Source organism: Oncorhynchus tshawytscha, linkage group LG08 (genome assembly GCF_018296145.1).
Source record: "Oncorhynchus tshawytscha isolate Ot180627B linkage group LG08, Otsh_v2.0, whole genome shotgun sequence".
NCBI lineage: Eukaryota > Metazoa > Chordata > Actinopteri > Salmoniformes > Salmonidae > Oncorhynchus > Oncorhynchus tshawytscha.
In genome coordinates, this window is record NC_056436.1 from 40,646,537 (window position 1) to 40,672,861 (window position 26,325).

Below are 26,325 nucleotides of genomic sequence, written 5' to 3' on the forward strand. Positions count from 1 at the left end.
AAAGCATCCCAAACATGCTCAATGGGAATGGGTCACATTTCTGGTGAGTATGCAGGCCATGGAAGAACTGGGACATTTTCAGATTTCAGGAGTTGTGTACAGATCCTTGCGACATGGGGCTGTGCATTATAATTCTTAAACATGAGGTGATGGCGGCGTGTAGATGGCACAACAATGGGCCTCAGAATCTCATCACGGTATCTCTGTGCATTCAAATTGCCATCGATACAATGCAACTGCTGTCGTTGTCCGTAGCTTATGCCTGCCCATACCATAACCCCACTGCCACCATGGGGCACTCTGTTCGCAAGGTTGACATCACCAAACCACTCGTTTACACGACGCCATCTGCCCGATACAGTTGAAACCAGGATTCATCCGTGAAGTGCACACTTCTCCAGCATGCTAGTACCATCATAGGTGAACATTTGCCCACTGAAGCCTGTTATGAGCGCGAACTACATTGAAGTCAAGACCCTGGTGAAGATGACAAGCACACAGATGAGCTTCCCTGAGAAAGTTTCTGACAGTTTTTGCAGAAATTCTTTGGTTGTGCAAACCCACAGTTTCATCAGCTGTCAGGGTGGCTGGTCTCAGACCATCCCGCAGGTGAAGAAGACTGAAGTGGAGGACCTGGACTGCCTTGGTTACACGTGGTCTGTGGTTGTGAGGCCGGTTGGTTGTGGTCAGTAGTTGTGTGGTTGTGGTCAGAAGTTGTGTGGTTGTGGTCAATAGTTGTGTGGTTGTGGTCACTAATTGTGGTAAGCAGTTGTGTGGTAGTGGTCAGAAGTTGTGTGGTTGTGGTCAGCAGTTGAATGGTCAGTAGTTGTGTGGTCAGCAGTTTGGTTGTGGTCAGTAGTTGTGGTCAGCAGTTGAGTGGTCAGTAGTTGTGTGGTCAGCAGTTGTGTGGTTGTGGTCAATAGTTGTGTGGTTGTGGTCACTAATTGTGGTAAGCAGTTGTGTGGTTGTTGTCAGTACTTGTGGTCAGTAGTTGTGTGGTCAGCAGTTGTGTGGTTAGTAGGTGTGTGGTCAGAAGTTGTGTGGTTGTGGTGAGTAGATGAGTGGTCAGTATTTGTGTGGTTGTAGTCAGTAGATGAGTGGTCAGTATTTGTGTGGTTGTAGTCAGTAGTTGTGTGGTTGTGGTCAGAAGTTGTGTGGTCAGTAGTTGTGTGGTTGTGGTCACTAACTGTGGTAAGCAGTTGTGTGGTTGTGGTCAGTAGTTGTGTGGTCAGAAGTTGTGGTCAGTAGTTGTGTGGTCGTGGTCAGTAGGTGTGTGGTCGTGGTCAGTAGTTGTGTGGTTACTAACAGTAACCACAAAACTACTGACAGTAACCACACAACTGTCAGAAGTTGTGTGATTCTGGTCAAAAGTTGTGTGGCTGTGGTCAGTAGTTGTGGGGTTGTGTGGTCAGAAGTTGTGTGGTTGTGGTCAGTAGTTGTGGTCACTAACTGTTGTCAGTAGTTGTGAGGTTGTGTGGTCAGTAGATGAGTGTTCAGTAGCTGTGTGTTTGTGGTCAGTAGTTGTGTTGTTACTGTCAGAAGTTGTGTGATTGTGGTCAGTGGTTGTGTTCAGTAGATGAGTGGTCAGAAGTTGTGTGGTTGTGGTCAAAAGTTGTGGTAAGCAGTTGTCATTACTGTCAGAAGTTCTGTGGTTGTGGTCAAAGGTTGTGTGGTTGCGGTCCGAAGTTGTGTGGTTGCGGTCCGAAGTTGTGTGGTTGCGGCCATTAGTTGTGTAGTTGCGGTCAGTAGTTGTATGCTTGTGGTCAAAGGTTGTCGTAAGCAGTTGTGTGGTTACTGTCAGAAGTTCTGTGGTTGTGGTCAAACGTTGTGGGGTTGTGGTTGTGTGGTAAGAAGTTGTTTGGTTGTGGTCAGTAGTTGTGTGGAGAACAAGCTATAGGATGAAAAATACCAGAGTTTTGGCTCATGTACAGCCGACTAGCACTAACTAACACTACCAAAAAGAAAGTACTGTGACTTTATAACATCATCCAAAATAATATTGCAATATGTAACTGTATTGATGTTTTCCCCTATCACATCTTGTTAGCACACACGGCAAAGTCTGTTTATGTATTTGTCATGTTTTTTTCTGTGTGCGTGCGTTTGCAGATCCAGTTTGTAGAGAAGAATAATGATGCCCTCCACATGTCTTTGGAGAGCCTTGTGTGTGAGTCCAAGGACAAGTTTGTGCGAGAGCTTTTTGAGAACTCTAACAACAGCAAGGACTCCAAGCAGAAGGCTGGCAAACTCAGTTTCATCAGTGTGGGCAATAAATTCAAGGTGAGGAAGGAGACTGTAGCAGCACCTGGCTATGAGATGACACTTTTGAAGGAAAAACACACCACAAGTTCTTATTAGTTTGTGTAAATCTAAAATTCTTACAGCGTTTGACATTGTTTCACATTCTGCTTTCGCTATTGAAGTGAATAGTGTGTTTAGTTTGTAGTCTAATGCTTTTCTTATTGCTTATTTCAGATTGTTGTTTCAGAAGTTATCTGACACATTAGAGAACTCTGTGCACTATTTTCCAACTTTTACCTTTGAACTTCTAACGCCTCTCCCCTCCTTCCCGCTTTTCTTCCATCCCTCCTTTCCTCTGTAGACCTCCAGTCTCCTACCTCTTTTCCCAAGAAATCCTTGTCAGCTAGAGAGGGGGGGCGAAAGAAAAAGTGTGGAAAAAGTCAAGAGATAGAAAGTAGCAGCCAGGCTAAAGTCGGTCACAAAGAAGTATAGTCAGCCAGGGACAGAAGGTAACTTGTCTCACTGTAGATTGTTTCAACAACACCATACTGTATCAGCAGATGCACACAGAGCACCCATCACTGACTTCCTGTCATATTTCCCCTCCACCTGTCTTTGTCTATGGTCTTTGTGTGCCGTGATGCTTGAGTTGACGCTTTTAGCACTAACTCATAAGATAATATGGACACAATGACCTGAGGGTAGCGTTGCAGAGAAAAGAGCAAGACCGGATCTTTTCAGCTTAATGACACAAATGTGCTTTAATAAAACATAAAATAATGATCAAAGTTAGGCATTGTGAGGCAATATATTGCAATGCTGTGAGGAAGGGATCACAGTCCAGTTTTATTTCTGTTTAAAAGATTCCCTACTATGAGCAGTGAAAGATGCGTGTATTCAAATCAAATCATCAAATCAAATTTTATTTGTCACATACACATGGTTAGCAGATGTTAATGCGAGTGTAGCGAAATGCTTGTGCTTCTAGTTCCGACAATGCAGTAATAACGAACAAGTAATCTAACTAACAATTCCAAAAAACTACTGTCTTATACACAGTGTAAGGGGATAAAGAATATGTACATAAGGATATATGAATGAGTGATGGTACAGAGCAGCATAGGCAAGATACAGTAGATGATATCGAGTACAGTATATACATATGAGATGAGTATGTAAACCAAGTGGCATAGTTAAAGTGACTAGTGATACATGTATTACATAAGGATTCAGTCGATGATATAGAGTACAGTATCTACGTATGCATATGAGATGAATAATGTAGGGTAAGTAACATTATATAAGGTAGCATTGTTTAAAGTGGCTAGTGATATATTTACATCATTTCCCATCAATTCCCATTATTAAAGTGGCTGGAGTTGAGTCAGTGTCATTGACAGTGTGTTGGCAGTAGCCACTCAATGTTAGTGGTGGCTGTTTAACAGTCTGATGGCCTTGAGATAGAAGCTGTTTTTCAGTCTCTCGGTCCCAGCTTTGATGCACCTGTACTGACCTCGCCTTCTGGATGACAGCGGGGTGAACAGGCAGTGGCTCGGGTGGTTGATGTCCTTGATGATCTTTATGGCCTTCCTGTAGCATCGGGTGGTGTAGGTGTCCTGGAGGGCAGGTAGTTTGCCCCGGTGATGCGTTGTGCAGACCTCACTACCCTCTGGAGAGCCTTACGGTTGAGGGCGGTGCAGTTGCCATACCAGGCGGTGATACAGCCCGCCAGGATGCTCTCGATTGTGCATCTGTAGAAGTTTGTGAGTGCTTTTGGTGACAAGCCGAATTTCTTCAGCCTCCTGAGGTTGAAGAGGCGCTGCTGTGCCTTCCTCACGATGCTGTCTGTGTGAGTGGACCAATTCAGTTTGTCTGTGATGTGTATGCCGAGGAACTTAAAACTTGCTACCCTCTCCACTACTGTTCCATCGATGTGGATGGGGGTGTTCCCTCTGCTGTTTCCTGAAGTCCACAATCATCTCCTTAGTTTTGTTGACGTTGAGTGTGAGGTTATTTTCCTGACACCACACTCCGAGGGCCCTCACCTCCTCCCTGTAGGCCGTCTCGTCGTTGTTGGTAATCAAGCCTACCACTGTTGTGTCGTCCGCAAACTTGATGATTGAGTTGGAGGCGTGCGTGGCCACGCAGTCGTGGGTGAACAGGGAGTACAGGAGAGGGCTCAGAACGCACCCTTGTGGGGCCCCAGTGTTGAGGATCAGCCCTCACCACCTGGGGGCGGCCCGTCAGGAAGTCCAGTACCCAGTTGCACAGGGCGGGGTCGAGACCCAGGGTCTCGAGCTTGATGACGAGCTTGGAGGGTACTATGGTGTTGAATGCCGAGCTGTAGTCGATGAACAGCATTCTCACATAGGTATTCCTCTTGTCCAGATGGGTTAGGGCAGTGTGCAGTGTGGTTGAGATTGCATCGTCTGTGGACCTATTTGGGCGGTAAGCAAATTGGAGTGGGTCTAGGGTGTCAGGTAGGGTGGAGGTGATATGGTCCTTGACTAGTCTCTCAAAGCACTTCATGATGACGGATGTGAGTGCTACGGGCGGTAGTCGTTTAGCTCAGTTACCTTAGCTTTCTTGGGAACAGGAACAATGGTGGCCCTCTTGAAGCATGTGGGAACAGCAGACTGGTATAGGGATTGATTGAATATGTCCGTAAACACACCGGCCAGCTGGTCTGCGCATGCTCTGAGGGCGCGGCTGGGGATGCCGTCTGGGCCTGCAGCCTTGCGAGGGTTAACACGTTTAAATGTCTTACTCACCTCGGCTGCAGTGAAGGAGAGACCGCATGAAGGAGAGACCGCATGTTTTCGTTGGCACTGTATTGTCCTCAAAGCGGGCAAAAAAGTTATTTAGTCTGCCTGGGAGCAAGACATCCTGGTCCGTGACTGAGCTGGGTTTCTTCCTGTAGTCCGTGATTGACTGTAGACCCTGCCACATGCCTCTTGTGTCTGAGCCGTTGAATTGAGATTCTACTTTGTCTCTGTACTGGCGCTTAGCTTGTTTGATAGCCTTGCGGAGGGAATAGCTGCACTGTTTGTATTCAGTCATGTTACCAGACACCTTGCCCTGATTAAAAGCAGTGGTTCGCGCTTTCAGTTTCACACGAATGCTGCCATCAATCCACGGTTTCTGGTTAGGGAATGTTTTAATCGTTGCTATGGGAACGACATCTTCAACGCACGTTCTAATGAACTCGCACACCGAATCAGCGTATTCGTCAATGTTGTTGTCTGACGCAATACGAAACATCTCCCAGTCCACGTGATGGAAGCAGTCTTGGAGTGTGGAGTCAGCTTGGTCGGACCAGCGTTGGACAGACCTCAGCATGGGAGCCTCTTGTTTTAGTTTCTGTCTGTAGGCAGGGATCAACAAAATGGAGTCATGGTCAGCTTTTCCGAAAGGGGGGCGGGGCAGGGACTTATATGCGTCGCGGAAGTTAGAGTAACAATGATCCAGGGTCTTTCCACCCCTGGTTGCGCAATCGATATGCTGATAAAATTTAGGGAGTCTTGTTTTCAGATTAGCCTTGTTAAAATCCCCAGCTACAATGAATGCAGCCTCCGGATAAATCGTTTCCAGTTTGCAGAGAGTTAAATAAAGTTCGTTCAGAGCCATCGATGTGTCTGCTTGGGGGGGATATACGGCTGTGATTATAATCGAAGAGAATTCTCTTGGTAGATAATGCGGTCTACATTTGATTGTGAGGAATTCTAAATCAGGTGAACAGAAGGATTTGAGTTCCTGTATGTTTCTTTCATCACACCATGTCACGTTGGCCATGAGGCATACGCCCCCGCCCCTCTTCTTACCAGAAAGATGTTTGTTTCTGTCGGCGCGATGCGTGGAGAAACCCGCTGGCTGCACCGCTTCGGATAGCGTCTCTCCAGTGAGCCATGTTTCCGTGAAGCAGAGAACGTTACAGTCTCTGATGTCCCTCTGGAATGCTACCCTTGCTCGGATTTCATCAACCTTGTTGTCAAGAGACTGGACATTGGCAAGAAGAATGCTAGGGAGTGGTGCACGGTGTGCCCGTCTCTGGAGTCTGACCAGAAGACCGCTTCGTTTCCCTCTTTTTCTGAGTCGTTTTTTTGGGTCGCTGCATGTAATCCACTCCGTTGTCCTGGTTGTAAGGCAGAACACAGGATCCGCGTCGCGAAAAACATATTCTTGGTCGTACTGATGGTGAGTTGACGCTGATCTTATATTCAGTAGTTCTTCTCGACTGTATGTAATGAAACCTAAGATGACCTGGGGTACTAGTGTAAGAAATAACACGTAAAAAAACAAAAAACTGCATAGTTTCCTAGGAACGCGAAGCGAGGCGGCCGTCTCTGTCGGCGCCGGAAGTTTTCAGGACACTCATTCATTCATCCGTTATCATTCACTTTTTCTGGAAAACATCCCAAAAAGTATCTACTTGGCACAGTTGCAGTCCATTTTTTATATATCTCGAGAAATCATCCAGATTCATTTAGGACTGATTAAAGCAAATCCCATTGAGAACAGTGCAAGTGGCTTTTGCAGAATTGTCATGAGTCATGCATGGTTTTCCTTTGTCTTTCCGTGTCCTGTTATCCCTCACCTATTCACATGTTTTACTTTCTTGTCAGCATTATAATTATTGCTTTTCTTCAGTTGTAAATGTGCAATGTCAAATATAATCCCAATTTGTTTGTATGTGCTCCTTACCCCCTTTTTGTGCAGTGCGATGGGACTTAGATTAAGTATTAAGGAAGCTTTTTCTCTGCCTGCCTTCACAGACCCAGTTGAACCTACTGCTGGAGAAGCTTCGCAGCACTGTGAGTATCTGTGCCGTACCTGATGTCCTCTCTCACACACTGGTAGTCAGGAACTGGCCTCAGATTGGATGTGATCGATGGATATGTAATGGATATGATTTACCTGTCTTTCAAAGGGCTCCAGCTTCATTCGCTGTGTGAAACCCAACTTAAAGATGGTGAGCCACCAATTTGAAGGAGCCCAGATTCTGTCTCAGCTGCAGTGTTCAGGTATGGGCTTGGAGAGGAAGAACATTGTTTTGAGAGTATCATTAACACAATCACATTGTAAAAAAACGAAGTAAACTTTAGTTCATAATCAGTTATAAAGATTAGTAAAGACACACAAACACACACCTCTTTAAGACATTCTCTTCCCTTTCCTCACCAGGCATGGTGTCAGTGCTGGACCTAATGCAGGGCGGCTTCCCCTCACGAGCTCCCTTCCATGAGCTCTACAACATGTACAAGCAATACATGCCTGACAAGCTCACACGACTGGACCCCAGGCTCTTCTGCAAGGTGGATGGCTCCCCCAAACACAGTATTACATTTCAAAGGTAACTTTGCTCACATGTTTATACATTTTAAGAGACTGATGGTTTTGGTTCTTGCTCCTCTGCAGGCTTTGTTCAAAGCACTAGGGCTGAATGAGAATGACTACAAGTTTGGGTTGACCAGAGTATTCTTCCGTCCTGGGAAGGTAAGCACTGCTTTCTGCTCTCTTTTTAATACTCTGCAGCAGTGTTTCCTAAACTCGATCCGGGGGATCCTAATAGGTACACGTTTTTGGTTTTGCCCTAGCACTACACAGCTGATTCAAATAATCAACTCATCAAGCTTTGATTATTCAAATCAGCTGTGTGTCGTGCTGGGGCAAAAAACAAAATGTGCACCCATTAGGGTCCCCAGGACGAGCTAGAGAAAAGCTGCTGATTTACATAGGCCCAAATGACCTTGAGTGATTCTGTTGATGTCCTGTTTCTGGGTCAGTTTGCAGAGTTTGACCAAATCATGAAGTCGGACCCGGACCACCTGGCAGAGCTGGTGAAGAAGGTCAACCAGTGGCTGGTCATCAGCCGCTGGAAGAAGGTCCAGTGGTGCACCCTCTCCGTCATCAAACGTATGCTTACTCATACTCGCACTGAGCTGGACGACATACCGTAGAATAGTAGCACTCCTGCTAGTTAAAAAATAATAATGTATTTAGTTATTAAGGAAAGATACAATTAAAACATTGACGCATTGAATCATCATTAAGAGTCAGTTGCGTTGCACCATCATGCTTTAGCATTAGTCACTAGACAGGCTTAAAAATTGCAAAAAAAGAAAACAAAGGAATATAACTTTTAAAACAACCCCCGTAACAAAAAAGGTTCAAAATGATATCTGCTGAATCCGAGTTGCTAAACTTCCCCTTCAGGATATCTCATAGCTGAGGCTATATGCACTGGTACGGCTGGCTGCACTTCCATTTATTTTCCTTCAAAAAACCCCAACTTAATATCCCTACAAGCTCAGTCAACAGATCATAGGGAGTGTGTGTAGCTTCATCTCTGTTTGTGTGAATAGGCCCAATACTATGCTGATGATTGGATCTCCCTCTTACTCACTTTCTCTTTTCTCACTTTCTCTCACTCTTTCGCTTTCTGTCTTACTCACTCACTTTCTCTCTCATGCTCTCTATCTCTACCCCCCCCACACACACACACAGTGAAGGAGAAGATGAAATATCGTGCCTCTGCCCTTATTAAGATTCAGAAGACCGTCCGCATGTGGCTCTGTAAGAGGAAACATAAGCCACGGTGGGTGTACACACACACACACACACACATACACACATTCCCTTTGTTTGAAAGTGCTTAACACTGTGCCTTTTGATAGCTTCTACACATTATGCAGTTAGAAGTTCAAATCAATCTTGAGAGCTCAGCTGTGACTCCTGGCACACTCTTGTCACCATATTACATTAAGAAATGTTAGTCTTACTGTATTGCTTTTGAAGATACAGTATGTCGTTGTCGTATTGCCTTTGGAAAATACATATTGCTTTTGTGAATGGGACCATCCGTGTGATGAGTTTTTTGAATTGACTGCTCAGGACCCAAGAATGTGTGTAATAGGTTGTTTGACAGATAAAGCCAAAGGCAGCTGAGATTTCTGTACTTCATTTGAAATACATTTGCAAAACAAAATGTAAAAGCATGTTTTCACTTTCTCATTATGTGGTATGTGTAGATTGGTGAGTAAAACAAATTTGATTAAAACATTTTGAATTCAGGCTGTAACACAACAACATGTGGAATAAATCTAAGGGTATGAATACTTTCACTGTATATGATCTGTGAATAAGTTATTATGTAGCTAGCACAAAATGTCCGTTTCACACGAACCATTTTCAAGCATAAAAACTCAAATAGGCTTTTATTCATCTCAACCAATACGATGTGTGTGTGTGTTGGCACGTGCGAGTTTTAGTGCTCACACTTATGTGGGTGCACGTATACTTGCATTTGCTCCTATATGTGTTTGTGTTCATATGTATGTGTGTGTTGCGGCCACAGCATCGATGGCATGGTGAAGGTGCGTAACCTGAAAACGCGGATGGAGCGCTTCAACGAGGTGGTGGGCGCACTGAAGGAGGGCAAGCAGGAGATGGCCAAGCAGATCCAGGAGCTGGGGGCCTCCATCGACACCCTTATGGCCAAGATTAAGGTGAAGGGCAGCTCCATTGGTGAAATTGCTACTAGGCACAGATCTAGGATCAGCTTCCCCTCCCCCTATCCTAATCTGGGAATTGCAAAACTGACCCAAGATCAGCATCCAGGGGCAACTTCACCCTAAACCGAAAAGGACAGGGTGACTCACCCCTCTTACTTTTCTGATCTAATCCCGCAGATCTCAGTGCAGTTTTAACAGTGGTCAATAGGCTACTGTGGCTTTTTGATCATAATGTAGTCCTACCAGAGTGGCCTACCATCCAAAACAATGGAGAAAATGTGTCCCATAATATTTTAACATAGCGATTGAAGTAGCTATTGAAACAGCTGTTCTATGATACAGCCTACAGTAGCAGCCAATGTGTGGTGTTCAATGTAGGCCTACATTCCATGAGACTTTTGAAAAAATTCAGGGCTTGGCAGTATCCTGTTGAGCCACTTAAACAAGGACGTGACTGAAATGTTTTATGTGTTTGATGCGAGAAGCCACATCACAAAATAAAATATTATTCCCTTACAATTATTATTATTACAGAGAATCAGACAAAAAGTATATGCTACACACTGCCTATTGGCTTCTTGGCTTATTCAAACCTGTCTCAAAATACAACACTGCCCCTTTAAGGCATAAAAAAAGATCTTTACTTGACTCGTTCTAGGAAGCAATCACCAGAAATTAGTTGTAACTGGGCTAGTAACTCACTAACTAGCAATGAATTTGAACACTTGCACACGCGGCTATGCACTTTGATCTCAAAACAAGCACATCTACTTGTGACCACTCGTGCCCGTCAATTCAATAGAATCTACCGACAATGCGCTTTACCTAAAACAAAATCACAGACTGTCTTATAAAGTTAGATTTGTTTCTGTATGTTGCATTAAAAGGGGCTAATACTATCTTGATTCGATCACAATTCTCAAAGTAGAGGGAAATGTTGATAGTTTACACTAACGGGGCCAACTGTAGTAAAGTTGAGTGAAGTTCAATCTCATGCATCTCTTTTCGCGGGCTGTAATTTCTTCTGTGCTGCAGTCCTGGTGGAGCTTTGCGCGTGCACATAGCTTAGAGGGAACATTGGTTGATTTGATGTGTAATCCTCTAATATGGATAAATATGGTTAGGGAACTCGCCTGTCTCCCACTGCTAGAAACACCAGTGTTATTTGGGGCCTCTAGATGGGCATACACATGCTATCCAGACTCTGAAATTGATTCCCTAATTGTTTTAGTGTTGTCTGTAAACTTTGTCTTTGTAACCCGGATGTGTGTTATTGGCAGAGGTAGCTAGCTAGAGCGCTGGTAGCGCTAGACTAGATGACTAGATGACTGGAATCCGTGCAGAACATTTTCCATGTGAGCAACTGTCTCATTCTCCCTTTCTCTCCTTCCCTCCCTTACTCCCTAGTTCAGCCACCTCTGTGCGTCTGCCCAACCCTGCGCTCCTCTGTTAGCATCCGCTCTGTGTTCACTAGCGCCTGGTGATGTTCTCCAGCGCCTGATGATATTCTCAGCCCTATATGAAGCCTGTAGCTTTAGCATCACTCGCTGAATTAAACATGAGTCATAAACAATGGCTGTCATTTAGTCAATGGCATCAGACCCCGTTCCCGCAGGGAAAACCCTCAAACCCATGGACAGTTTTAATTAAACATTTGTATGTGAAGAGGAAATTAGGAAAGTTGAATTAAACGAGATTCTGGGATATTGGGAATGTAATGTTACTTTTAACGTTTACCCCACGGGCTTTTTATTGTATCTCATTTGTTTAAGTCATTATGAAAAACATCAGTCCTATTAAACCTACTGTATATGCTGTATGCATTTATAATAATGACCATGACACACTTTGACAACACAAGTCCAAATAATTTTGCCTATACAAAATTGTGTAATAAGCCTATGTGATTATGCCAAAGACGTTGACCTATGACACAACTCCTTTGACCTATGCCCCCTCCTATAGGCAACAGTAATGACCCGGAAGGAGATTGACCAGGAGTACCAGGGTCTGGTGAAGCGCTCGGAGCAACTGCTCTCCTCCATGCAGAAGAAGAAGCAGGAGGAGGAGGAGATGGAGAGGCTGCGGCGCATCGAGGAGGAGATGGCGCAGGAGAGGAGGCGAAGGGAGGAGGAGGACCAGCGACGCCAGAAGGAGGAAGACGATAGGAGGATGTAAGTGGAGGGGATGGAAGGGTGAATGATGGTGGTACCAGGGGTACAAATGAGAACATAAATGGGCTGGTAGTACTGGGGTACGCAATTTAAGTAGTGGATGGCTTCACTGTGTGCAGGCTTTTGGTTCTAGTGTATTAGTGCTGGGCTGGAACAAAAGCCCTGCACAGTGCACCAACAGTAGCCCTTCATGATTGGAGTTGTCCACGCTTGCACTGTTTTAGTTGAAGTCATTGACATGAATATCAATTTTAAAGAAACCCCCCAACAGGATATGTCCGGAGTTGATGTTCAGAGATTGAGCTTATACATTATTCATGGTTTGATCGTGTCATTGAGTACATCTGTGATTTTGAAGTGACATGGTGTTTTGCCATTTAAAGGCATTAACCACCTCTGTCGTCTGTCATCCCTGTCCCCTCTCATTAGGAAATCGGAGATGGAGCATAAGAGGAAGCAGGAAGAAGAGGAAAGGAAGAGGAGGGAGGAAGAGGAGAGGATAATGCAGGTTTGTGACCCCACTGAAGTGCAAAAGGAGAGCTTTGTTTGTTTTTAAAAAATAATTATGTAACCTTTATTTAACTAGGCAAGTCAGTTAAGAACAAATTCTTATTTACAATGATGGCCTACACCGACCAAACCCGTATGGTCAATTGTGCTCCGCCCTATGGGACTCCCAATCACGGCTGGTTGTGAGACAGTCTGGATTTGAACCCGGGTGTCTGTAGTGGCGCCTCTAGCACTGAGATGCAGTGCCTGCCACACTCGGGAGTTACTGACCCTTCCTTTCCCACTAGAGAGACCCTAACACTGGTCCACTTCCTCAGACATTGACCTTAATTCCTGATAGTCTCCAATGACTTTCTATGGAGCAGTAATGGATTGATTTCTTACCTGTCGTGTTTGTTGTACTAAGACCGAGGTCGTGGCATTGGTCAGATTTCCCAGTGGGCCATCCCTTTCTTGTGATGGATCACTCCTGCTGAGTTTCTCCTTCCCCTTGCCTTCCCAGAACCACCCTCCTCCCTCCTGCTGTGCCTGTCCTCCGCTTCCCTTAATGATCATGCCCTCAATTACCGTTTGCAGTTACCTCCTTTTTTTCCTCTACCATTTCTTCCCATCCCCCTTCTGTCCTCTTCGGCCCTGTAATCCCATATGCATTTTCCTAATTTTCTCTTCCTCTGCCCTCTCTTCCCACCCTCATCCCCCTTTTCTTCTGTCCCTTATTACCATATGCTGTTCTCTCTTTCTCTCCTCCTCTGCCCTCTATTCCCAGCCTCAGGCCCCCCTTTCCCGCTCTCTTTTTTTTCTCTATCCCCTCATTCCCACAACCTTCTCCAGTCCTCAACCCTCCATCAAACCTCTTCCTTCCTCATCCATCGCTTATTTTCATCCGTCTCTCTTCTTTTTCTTCACTACTGCTCTCCTTTATCCTGCCCTCTTATTTTGGTAGTCTTTCATCTCTAATCCCCTACTTCCTGTGTGTGTTCTCCTCTTCTCTTCTCGCTGTAATCCCTACTTCCCTCTTCCCCCGCCATCCCATTCTCTTCCTCTCAACACACCAGTCCTCCTCTTTTCCATGCCCTCCTGTTCTCTCCTACAATGGTGTCTATCCTGGGGGTTCACCACCGTTCACTGTCTCTAATCTACCCGGGCTGGAAGCCCAGGCCTGTCAAAGCACTCCTGCTACTGTAGGAGTACTAGAAGTACTGATGCTAGTTCATTTCATGGGACGCAAGCAGAGGCACCCATGTCTGCCCTCCCAAACTCACCCCAGCACAGCATTGATATTCATAGATCTTCCCCCCTGTTGCTTTTAGTAGCCTGATTCACATGCACAAAGCTGAGGTTCCGTTGCATCTTTAGCCTTGGCTCATCCTACTTCAAAGCCTTAGAATAGTGGAAATGGGCTTTTTTTGGGGGGGCTGTGCTTTTCTTTCCCTCAGAGATTTGCTACTTTCACCTTGCCCTCAGTTTCCTCCTCTCCAACTTTCTTTGCTACCTTGTTTATCGCCCTCCAACTTCCTCACAAGGCCTAAAGTTCCCTCTGACCTTCAGAGTTCCCTCTGACCTTCAGAGTAAACTCTGACCTTCAGAGTACCCTCTGACCTTCCTCTCTGATTAGGCTGCCGTGTTGTTGCAGTTGTCTGCTGGGTGCATGTCTGCATCGTCTAGGTGCGCAGTCACAGGGACAGACTCGATACCAGCTGCTTGAACCAGGTTGTATGTCTAATCAGGCCACACAGCAGGCCCTGTAATTGCCTAAGTTCTCCTGGCATTCAGGGTCAGTCGAGGTTCCATCGCTCCCCAGGACTAAGACAATCTGACACAGCCCATGGTCCTGCTCTAATCTCTGACTCCAGGGGTGGCTGGCTTTCCCCCAAAAAAAAGTGTGTGAAGAAGAACTTCCGACTTGTGTTTACAGATTAAAAGTGGCGTGTAATGTCAATCATCATGAAAATGTCAATCTATGCCGTGTAAAATGTTTTAATCTTACCAAGTTTCTGCTGTTGACTGTCTGAACGTAACTGTCTAGTGATAAAGATCATCTATTCTTTCTCTGCTGTAGTGATGTTTCACATCGATAACAGGTTCCTTACATGAAGCGCATATAAATGAACCACTCATGATGCAATGGCGGTGTTGAGAATAATGATGATGGTGCCGACAATGCGTGCATTCAGGCGGAGATGGACATCCAGATAGCGTTGGAGCGAGAGGAGGACGCCCAGCGGTCAGCCATGTTGGAGCAGGAGAAGAGGGACAGAGAGCTGGCCATGAGGATCGCCCAGAGTGAAGCCGAACTCATCACCGACGAGGCCCTGATGGACCTCAGCCTGCGCAGGTACACACGGATACAAACAAACACACACAGAAGTGGACACACAAACACACACACTGTGCTGTATATTGTTATTCATATATTGTCGTGTCTCAATACACGAGCCCTAGATTAGGTTTTTGCAGGACGTACCCAAGGTTAGGTACGTGGAAAAGGTTGTTGTTTAACCCAGAAAATGTTGTAATAAGAGCTCAAGGGAGCTTCTGCAGCAGGATTTGGTAAGGATTCAACAAGTCAAATAAAAATAGGTGTTGTGTTTCATCTAGGTCCGAAAGGAGACCACTACCTGTCCACTGCATGCATAACCTATTTTTTTCTCCTTTTGTTCTCCCCTCTTTCAGAAATGGGTCTTTCTCAGGTCTCTATCCAGACACAATGAGATCCATGTAAGACATTAGCCATTAGTTTTAGCCTCCTGCTTCCAGTAACCTAACGCAACCCATTAATCACACTCCCCCGCATGCTTTAATCTCAACCTCAAATCTAATCTTTCATCAATTTATATCCAGGATTATACCAGCCCATGCAAAGCCATCATAAACAATACGCAAATTCTCTAACTCTTCACGTTGGATCGAACCAAATAACACCACATTCCAGTCACGAATCAATCCACCGTTGTGGTCCCGGCCCAGGGCATGAATCAACAGTGCCATGGGATAAGCACGTCTGTTACTAGCCCAACGTAAACAGGCAACCTTTGCGTGACAAATCTAAACAGAAACAGGAACATGCCGATCTGCTTTTGATCGGTTTCTGCTGATTCTTCTAAGTTGCAACAATCATATGCTCATATCTCCTAATCATCATATCCTCTGTTTGCAGTGCTGGTGGACTTCAAAACCTCAAGGCAATCACAATGTATGTTCTCTGGGACTTTTTTATACGTTGCATTTGTTCTTATAACGCATATGGATATGGCAAACATTGATATTCCATTCCTATTGTATTAGATCTGATAGCTTTGCACAACTATTTGATAAAACACACAAAGCCCCCTCCCCCTAACTCCTAACCAACGTTCGTGGTAGGACTAATTAGCTAACTACTTAGGACTCACACTTAACCACTCCAGTAAGGATATCAGTAGCTACCACCGTCGAAACAAATGGATGAGTTTAGCCATGGTTAGTTACAGTTGGAATAGAGTAGTACTGTATTTGGTGTACTGACACTTGGGCTACCTGTTCACTCATCAGATGCGATTATTTCTTCATGACTTGTCACTGAGGGATACATTTAAGCAGCTTCCAATTTTCACAGCTGTCAACACGCCACAAGTGTCACAACAGTGTGTGACTGTCACAACGCAGGCTGACATCAACGTATCAGATGGCTGCACACACGGTTCATAGTGGAAGCCACCCTGAACTCTGTGACCAATGGGAAATACTATTTATACTACTGATATATGGATGTGTATGAATCAGAGACATTGATGTATTATTCTGTTATAGTAATTTATGTGTGCTGGTATTAATGTGTTTATATAGGGAGGAAATGGCGCTGGAAATGTCACAACTTCTGGCTTGGTGGGTAATGGAGAGAAATTGTTTTTTCTCGGATCAATGATCACCTGAATCACCCAAATCGATTAATCAAATGAATCATTTCCGAAGAATTCAAATGTATTATTAAAATTGTTTCAAATCCTATTGTGCAAAGGGAAATTAAGAGATTTTACCAAGGATGTTATCTTGTTGATCAGTTTATTGAATCTTGAAATTAGACGTGTCTGCATGCGTGTGTGTATTTTGGGATGAAATCTGATTGTGTACCAGCTGTGGCATTGACCACAACTATTGCACTTTGAACAAAACTAACTTCCTTAAAACTGGTTTAAGTTACTACTGCAGAAGTTACTGCAAACAACAAACACAGTTTTTTCCCCTCGGACATCAATGTACGCTGTTTCCCCTTACTATGGATTCCATAGTAAGGGGAATTGCATGCTATCTATAATAAGCGCTCTTTGTTAGAGCTAGTTGGCCAACGCACTTTCAAGTCACCGTGTCTAAACCCAATCCCTGTTACCCCCGGAGCACTTTGAGGGGGTGACATGGCGACTATCCAGCGCTCAGCCCCAAAGGTCAGGTGAGCTGTCACCACCACACACAACATAGTCTCTCCCTGACATTCTTCTGTCACTCCGGTATCTGCCCAGGCTGGCCCTCCTCTTACAGGGAGGCTTAACGTCCGAAGATTGGATTAGCACCAGAACACCCAAGGATTCCTCTACAGCGGCCCAAAGCCTTGACCCTGCCACACAGACAGACCTGGAGGGCCACCCGTAAATAGGGGCCAAATCCTGCCTGTCGGGTTGTTAATTAGAGATCTCAGAAGCATGCTGCGGGACGCAGGTAAAGGGCTGCAGACTGTGCTTACCGAAGCCCAGGAACACACTGACTAAGTTTAGGTGGGGTGGGGAAAAGGTTATAGGGTGAAATGGTCACACTAAATGGCCACACATCTGCAGTGGGAGTGTAATTGCCTGTGGGATGTCAGAGAGCAGTGACGAAGTCAGACACAGATTTTCCCCTTTTTGCCCCACTTAGCACTTGATTATTTTTCTGATTGTTACCAGTATTTTATTCTTTGAAAACGACCACCGCATCACTATGGGGGCGCCAATTCTAGCGGGGATTCCGAGACGTCCCACTGCTCTGACTTTTGAAAATTGATTCCTCTCTTCTCTCCTTTCCTTGCGGGAATGCAGGGGTCCACAGGTGCAGGCACTCAAAGCCGCCGGCGTGAAGAAGTACGACCTGAGCAAGTGGAAGTACGCTGAGCTGCGGGATGTCATCAACACCTCGTGCGGTAAGACTTTTCCCCAAGGTGGCGAGCTCTCAGGGAAATTCATGATCCAGCTCTGTGCACCTCCATCACTCACACCATCATTAATTCAGCCCCAATGTTAATAATTGAAAATCTGTCCAGTAACGCAACCTCTTCAAATGGGTTTTCGCCCCGCTCTAGACTTTCCTGCCTAGGCATGATTTCCCCTGTAATTTTCACAGATAGCTAAAGTGGGAGGTAATTTCCAGGAAATTGCAACCAGGCCGAAATTGATAGAGGAATTCTATTTGGGTGAGGGTGTAAGATTAAGACGCGACAGGAGAGTGTACATGCAGCTGCTACGTTGATGAGGGTACAGCATTGTGGCAGAGTGGGAAATTATTACCATTTAAGGTGAATTTGTGTTTTTCCCTCTGTACCCGTTTCAATATAAAAACATGGAGGAAAGTCTTACCGCCTCAGTCTGATTCGATGTGTGAATAGGCGAGATGAATAGGCGAGCTGTCAGTTGGGGAGCGCTTCATACCAACACTTCCCCTAAGAGCATGCTGTGCATCAACCAATGGCAAGCACAACACAAACACCTCAGACGATGGAAAATAGGGTCTAAGCTACAATATATGTGAGAAATTGACATTAAAGGAAAAAAAGTGACAATGTGTATTTGAAAGAACTTGACAATGTTTATTCAAATAAATTATAAAATTGTTTGATAGCCCTGTTTTTAGGCTTTTAAATGATATCAAATTCAACCGTGTATTTTTTCCAGTGATGAAGACATGGTTGTCTCATGGTAGGGTGGGGCATGCAAAATGGGTCAACTTTGAGCACCTCTATCTCCTAAATGTTTTGTCATTCAGTTCCAAAAAGTTACTTTCTGACCACAAATACACTACATGACCAAAGGTATGTGGACACCTGCTCGTCAAAGGTCTCAGTCCAAAATCATGGGCATTAGTATGGAGTTGGTCCGCCCTTTGCTGCTATATTTGCCTCCACTCTTCTGGGATGGCTTTCCACTTGATGTCTGAACATTGCTGCTGGGATTTGCTTCCATTCAGCCACAAGCATTAGTGAGGTTGGGCACTGATGTTGGGCGATTAGGCCTGGCTCGAGGTTGGTGTTTTCATCCCAAAGGTGTTCGACGGGGTTAAGGTCAAGGCTCTGTGCAGGCCAGTCAAGTTCTTCCACACCTATTTAAACAAACCATTTCTGTATGTACCTCGCTTTGTGCACGGGGGCATTGTCATGCTGAAACAGGAGAGGGGCATCCCCAAACTGTTGCCACAAAGTTGGAAGCACAGAATCGTCTAGAATGTAGCGTTAAGAATTCTCTTAACTGGAACTAAGAATTCTCTTAACTGGAACTGCCTATCCCGAACCATGAACAGCCCCAGACCACCCCCACCAAACTTTACAATTGGTACTATGTGTAACAGTATAACTTTAGACCGTCCCCTCGCCCATTCCCGGGCACGAACCTGGGACCCTCTGCACACATCAACAACAGTCACCATCAAAGCATCGTTACCCATCGCTCCACAAAAGCCGCGGCCCTTGCAGAGCAAGGGGAACTACTACTTCAAGGTCTCAGAGCAAGTGACGTCACCGATTGAAACGCTATTTAGCGCGTACCACCGCTAACTAAGCTAGCTGTTTCACATCCGTTACATATGCATTCAGGCAGGTAGTGTTGTACTGGCATCCATGTTACGATAATTAATTATCTCAGGTTCCCAGAACATTCCCTTTAATCTAAAGAATTCACGTGTTTAATTAAAACTCAGAAAATAAAACTTATAATATTCCATATGTGTGTGTACCCCTTTAAGATATCGTCTCTAGGAAACATGGAAATCTCCTCAAACCCAAAGGCTAAAATCAAACAAAACATTTCCAGGCCTTCTCAATTTGGTAGAAACATGCCTCTATCTCACTCGCTCCCTTCAAGATTACAGCCCCCAGAAAACATTCCCAAGAGAGACAATGAAGCACCCCCCCACACACACACACACACACACACATAAACACAAAAAACACTTGGTCAGCATTCATTATACTACCCTGATAATTCCATTGTACTCCCTCTAATCATTCATTTTACACTTCCTCAATGGTTATATGTACTTAATTGAACATGCGCTACCCTTGGATACAATACTGTACTTTAAATCTATGAAATTCCCCTACTACTTGACTAGTTTAGCCCAAGCTTGCTTTACAACATTAAAACCCATTCAGTCTGCATGTAAACAGTCTCTTAAAATGCTTGATAGGAATACCCTGCCATTAGACACACACAAATGTGATTAATGTGCACTGTCACTGCAAAATAAAGTTAACTCAACCTGCAATCATCTTTACTGACCTGACATTGTTCCACGTAATGAAAACAGATTATAATGTTAGAATACCTTAACTTCCTGTTCCAATTCACTGGTGTTACCTAAACAATCTACAACTTTCCCTTCTCTTTCGGCTTCACCCTTATGAATTGTCCCAGATTTAAAAGTAATATGTAAATCGCCAAAATGTATAACCTACATCAATCAATCCATTAGAATAAAAACACAATTCGATGGGCATAACTCTAGCGCAATTATCTCTCCGCTATTATTTAGAATTCATTAGATTTAGGTAACTGTCTATTCTATGATTCAGTCATTTAAATACGACTCCATTCTCAATACGTTATTCCAGCAGATCATTTTGGCAACAGACACCGTCGTGCATCGAAATTCGCTTCGCTATTATTTTGAATGAATTAGTCTCTCAATTTAACCTAAACAAGCTATTATAACCGTATCTTTCCAGACAAAACATATCAATAGTTGAACTACAATCAGAATGAATTTTAGTCTATTGGTGCATAGACTGAGATACGAACCCAAGTCTCCCGCGTTGTAGGCAAGAGTTCAACCCCTGGACCACCAACACTATTAAAATGCTACCGAGACAATTCCCAGCCTAGTTTAAAGGTCCAAGCGTTTCCCCAGCGAGGATTCTCCTTACTCTCTCTCTCTCTCGTTATCTCTGCCTCACTCTTTTTCCCTGTATGTCCCCTTATCTTCTCTTTTCCTTTCCTCTCTTGACCCTTGTCACGCTCTCTATCTCCTACTCAGAATTTTGAAATAATTACTATTATGACTTTTGATACGTTATTAGGTCTCACACGCACATAATTTTTTCCCCTGCTGATATCCTTCTTGTAACTTTCTCTCACCCTTTCTCTACGCTTGCCTTCTTACCTTCTTTTCCCGGGATTCAGACAGCCAGGTATTTAACCCTCGACCTGCTGTTTCCTTGACTATCTACACACGTCTTATGTATCTACTTTATCATTAATTCAAATTTTTCTACATCTAGACGTCTCTAAAATTCGTACTTCTTTCTCCATTTTGCGCATTAGGTTTACCTCTCCATTTTGGGCATTAGATTTACCTCTGATCCCCGGTTAATTCCAGGACCTTCTTTGAGGATTTACTACTCACGTTTAGTAAAACCTTGTAGTTCCTATGCTTATTCTCACAATCTATGTGTATGTATTTCTATGATCTATGTATGTGCTCTTTTTCCCGTTATCCAATTACTATAATTGGGAACTGTACATGATACAGACAACATCTTGGTGTCATTATAATCCTTATAGTTTTAATATATGGAGTCCCTAGATTCTAAAATAAAATATTTCACATTCATTTATTCATCATTACAAATATTAATGTGAATATCTCAAAACTACCCTTTTTTTAATGTTGCTTATTTTTAAGGAACAATATACTCTTCAAACACATAACATTTCCAGAGTGGGCTCTCTGGTACTTTTAATGATATTACCCATTTTATACATAGAAATTGACATTATAGATCAATTAACCAATCACAGCCCTCCTTTAGGATTGCACATTGAGCAAGTCACCGGCAGAGGGAGTTCCGTTTGAATCCATTTACCGTTCACTGTGTTGGTGGTGTTCATAAAATGTATCATAACTTCATAATTAGCAGGGAGCTCACTCTGGAAATGTTATGTACTTGTAGAGTACTGTACATTGTTCCAAAAAATGTCTTAAAATCAGTGTTTGAAAAAGTACTGAATTGTCATACTTGAGAAAAAGTAAAGATACCTTAATAGTCATTCTGCTACTGAGCAAGTTAACCCACTGATAGGTGCGTGAATTGGACCATATTGCTGTCCTGCCAGAGCATTCGACATGAAATTACTTTTGGTTGTCAGGGAAAATGTATGCGAGGATATTTTCTTTAGGAATGTAGTAAAGTACAGTAGTAAACCCCAGAAACTACTTAGGTACTACTTCAAAGTATTTTTACTTATTAAGTACTATACACAATGCTTAAAATTAATATATTCAAAAAGGGTTGTTTACTTGGCCCTTCTTTGGACACTGTGTTAACAACCCTCCAGGCAAGCTTCAATGCCATACAACTCTCCTTCCGTGGCCTCCAATTGCTCTTAAATACAAGTAAAACTAAATGCATGCTCTTCAACCGATCGCTACCTGCACCTGCCCAACATCACTACTCTGGACGGCTCTGACTTAGAATACGTGGACAACTACAAATACTTAGGTGTCTGGTTAGACTGTAAACTCTCCTTCCAGACCCATATCAAACATCTCCAATCCAAAGTTAAATCTAGAATTGGCGTCCTATTTTGCAACAAAGCATCCTTCAATCATGCTGCCAAACATACCCTTGTAAAACTGACCATCCTACCAATCCTCGACTTCGGCGATGTCATTTACAAAATAGCCTCCAATACCCTACTCAGCAAATTGGATGCAGTCTATCACAGTGCAATCCGTTTTGTCACCAAAGCCCCATATACTACCCACCATTGCGACCTGTACGCTCTCGTTGGCTGGCCCTCGCTTCATACTCGTCGCCAAACCCACTGGCTCCATGTCATCTACAAGACCCTGTTAGGTAAAGTCCCCCTTATCTCAGCTCACTGGTCACCATAGCATCTCCCACCTGTAGCACACGCTCCAGCAGGTATATCTCTCTAGTCACCCCCAAAACCAATTCTTTCTTTGACCGCCTCTCCTTCCAGTTCTCTGCTGCCAATGACTGGAACGAACTACAAAAATCTCTGAAACTGGAAACACTTATCTCCCTCACTAGCTTTAAGCACCAACTGTCAGAGCAGCTCACAGATTACTGCATCTGTACATAGCTCACTTATAATTTAGCCCAAACAACTACCTCTTTCCCTACTGTATTTAATTTATTTATTTATTTATTTTGCTCCTTTGCACCCCATTATTTTTATTTCTACTTTGCACATTCTTCCACTGCAAATCTACCATTCCAGTGTTTTACTTGTATATTGTATTTACTTTGCCACCATGGCCTTTTTTTTGCCTTTACCTCCCTTATCTCACCGCCCTCACTCCGGCGCCGACAGAGATGGCCGCCTCGTTTCGCGTTCCTAGGAAACTATGCAGTTTTTTTACGTGTTATTTCTTACACTAGTACCCCAGGTCATCTTAGGTTTCATTACATACAGTCGAGAGGAACTACTGAATATAAGATCAGCGTCAACTCACCATCAGTACGACCAAGAATAGGTTTTTCGCGACGCGGATCCTGTGATCTGCCTTACAAACAGGACAACGGAGTGGATTCCATGCAGCGACCCAAAAAAACGACTCCGAAAAAGAGGGAAACGAGGCGATCTTCTGGTCAGACTCCGGAGACGGGCACACCGTGCACCACTCCCTAGCATTCTTCTTGCCAATGTCCAGTCTCTTGACAACAAGGTTGATGAAATCCGAGCAAGGGTAGCATTCCAGAGGGACATCAGAGACTGTAACGTTCTTTGTTTCACGGAAACATGGCTCACTGGAGAGACGCTATCCGAGGCGGTGCAGCCAACGGGTTTCTCCACGCATCGCGCCGACAGAAACAAACATCTTTCTGTTAAGAAGAGGGGCGGGAGCGTATGCCTTATGACTAACGTGACATGGTGTGATGAAAGAAACATACAGGAACTCAAATCCTTCTGTTCACCTGATTTAGAACTCCTCACAATCAAATGTAGACCGCATTATCTACCAAGAGAATTCTCTTCGATTATAATCACAGCCGTATATATCCCCCCCCCCAAGCAGACACATCGATGGCTCTGAACGAACTTTATTTAACTCTCTGCAAACTGGAAACGATTTATCCGGAGGCTGCATTCATTGTAGCTGGGGATTTTAACAAGGCTAATCTGAAAACAAGACTCCCTAAATTTTATCAGCATATCGATTGCGCAACCAGGGGTGGAAAGACCTTGGATCATTGTTACTCTAACTTCCGCGACGCATATAAGGCCCTGCCCCGCCCCCCTTTCGGAAAAGCTGACCACGACTCCATTTTGTTGATCCCTGCCTACAGACAGAAACTAAAAAATGAAGCTCCCATGCTGAGGTCTGTTCAACGCTGGTCTGACCAAGCTGACTCCACACTCCAAGACTGCTTCCATCACGTGGACTGGGAGATGTTTCGTATTGCGTCAGATAACAACATTGACGAATATGCTAATTCGGTGTGCGAGTTCATTAGAACGTGTGTTGAAGATGTCGTTCCCATAGCAACGATTAAAACATTCCCTAACCAGAAACCGTGGATTGATGGCAGCATTCGTGTGAAACTGAAAGCGCGAACCACTGCTTTTAATCAGGGCAAGGTGTCTGGTAACATGACTGAATACAAACAGTGCAGCTATTCCCTCCGCAAGGCTATTAAACAAGCTAAGCGTCAGTACAGAGACAAAGTAGAATCTCAATTCAACGGCTCAGACAAAAGAGGCATGTGGCAGGGTCTACAGTCAATCACGGACTACAGGAAGAAATCCAGCCCAGTCACGGACCAGGATGTCTTGCTCCCAGGCAGACTAAATAACTTTTTTGCCCGCTTTGAGGACAATACAGTGCCACTGACACGGCCTGCAATGAAAACATGCGGTCTCTCCTTCACTGCAGCCGAGGTGAGTAAGACATTTAAACGTGTTAACCCTCGCAAGGCTGCAGGCCCAGACGGCATCCCCAGCCGCGCCCTCAGAGCATGCGCAGACCAGCTGGCCGGTGCTGCCAACACACTGACACTGACTCAACTCCAGCCACTTTAATAATGGGAATTGATGGGAAATGATGTAAATATATCACTAGCCACTTTAAACAATGCTACCTTATATAATGTTTACATACCCTACATTATTCATCTCATATGCATACGTATATACTGTACTCTATATCATCGACTGCATCCTTATGTAATACATGTATCACTAGCCACTTTAACTATGCCACTTTGTTTACATACTCATCTCATATGTATATACTGTACTCGATATCAGCTACTGTATCTTGCCTATGCTGCTCTGTACCATCACTCATTCATATATCCTTATGTACATATTCTTTATCCCCTTACACTGTGTATAAGACAGTAGTTTTGGAATTGTTAGTTAGATTACTTGTTGGTTATTACTGCATTGTCGGAACTAGAAGCACAAGCATTTCGCTACACTCGCATTAACATCTGCTAACCATGTGTATGTGACAAATAAAATGTGATTTGATTTATTTGATTTGCTCACATCGTATATAGACTTGTTTATACTGTATTATTGACTGTATGTTTGTTTTACTCCATGTGTAACTCTGTGTCGTTGTATGTGTCGAACTGCTTTGCTTTATCTTGGCCAGGTCGCAGTTGTAAATGAGAACTTGTTCTCAACTAGCCTACCTTGTTAAATAAAGGTGAAATAAATAAATAAATAAAATTTTCAGAATCTAAACATACTCCATATATTAAAGCACACTATAAGGATTATAATGACAATAAGATGTTTGTTTCTGTATCATGTACGGTTCACTGATCAGTCTTACAGGAGGCATGTATAGGTCTAAAAAGGGCCTAAATGGCCAATTTTATGATATTCTCACATTTGGTTTGTGATACAAATGTAAGAATTTCCAGAATAATTTGAGATACCAATAATATTTTCGGCTCGCTCTCGCCTGGAATCGCCCTAATATTATCTGTACCAAAGTTTTTTTTCACAGAAATTACATTAATGGAGGCCAGTGGAGGCTGGTGGCTTTAAAAATGTAGCAGGATGGGAGACCCACGGTACAGGCGCAGAACACACGGAGACGACAAAGTGTGTTTTTAAAAAATCGTCAATGACTAATTCTTTTAACCGAACACCATGCCCAAACCGGACATGCGCGTGCGCCATCGTGCACAAATTGATTTTGTCCCCCCCCACACTAAGCGCGATCACGACACTCGTGATTGAAATATCAAAACAAACTCTGAACCAATTATAATAATTTGGGGACAGGTCGAAAAGCATTAAACATTTATGGCAATTTAGCTAGCAACTGAATTGCCATAAATGTTTAATACTTTGCTGTTGCTAGCTAATTTGTCCTGGGATATGAACGTCAACCACATAATTTCTAGTCATCTCTCCTCCTTCCAGGCTTTTTCTTCTTTGGACTTTATATGGCGATTGGCATCTAACTTTCGTAATAAGGTGTATTACCATGACCGACCTCAGTTCATCTTTCAATCACCCACGTGGGTATAACCAATGAGGAGATGGCATGTGGGAATATGTTTCTATAAACCAATTAGGAGATGGGAGAGGCAGGACTTGGCACCGTGTTCAGCGTCACAAATAGACCTGACTTCTATTTTAGCTCTTGGCAACGCAGACGCTCATTGGCGCACGCGGGCAGTGTGG

The 26,325-nt window shown here is 44.0% G+C and overlaps 1 protein-coding gene across 5 annotated transcripts in view; it reads left to right on the forward strand.

Moving 5' to 3' along the window:
- Window positions 1–26,325, forward strand: part of myo6b (myosin VIb) — a 95,884-nt gene that overhangs the window by 63,103 nt on the left and 6,456 nt on the right. The window contains exons 18-32 of one of the 5 annotated variants that reach the window (XM_024429793.2): window positions 2,110–2,280; window positions 7,014–7,052; window positions 7,169–7,262; window positions 7,423–7,553; window positions 7,657–7,734; window positions 8,025–8,154; window positions 8,746–8,836; window positions 9,596–9,746; window positions 11,718–11,926; window positions 12,356–12,434; window positions 14,611–14,771; window positions 15,110–15,154; window positions 15,594–15,629; window positions 16,262–16,300; window positions 17,485–17,585. In XM_024429793.2, the coding sequence (XP_024285561.2) occupies window positions 2,110–2,280; window positions 7,014–7,052; window positions 7,169–7,262; window positions 7,423–7,553; window positions 7,657–7,734; window positions 8,025–8,154; window positions 8,746–8,836; window positions 9,596–9,746; window positions 11,718–11,926; window positions 12,356–12,434; window positions 14,611–14,771; window positions 15,110–15,154; window positions 15,594–15,629; window positions 16,262–16,300; window positions 17,485–17,585 (1,555 nt within the window). Of the gene's footprint in view, window positions 1–2,109; window positions 2,281–2,602; window positions 2,751–7,013; window positions 7,053–7,168; window positions 7,263–7,422; window positions 7,554–7,656; window positions 7,735–8,024; window positions 8,155–8,745; window positions 8,837–9,595; window positions 9,747–11,717; window positions 11,927–12,355; window positions 12,435–14,610; window positions 14,772–15,109; window positions 15,155–15,593; window positions 15,630–16,261; window positions 16,301–17,484; window positions 17,586–26,325 lie in introns of those variants that run through there. The other 4 variants (XM_024429794.2, XM_024429795.2, XM_024429796.2 and 1 more) reach the window with 4 other exon arrangements.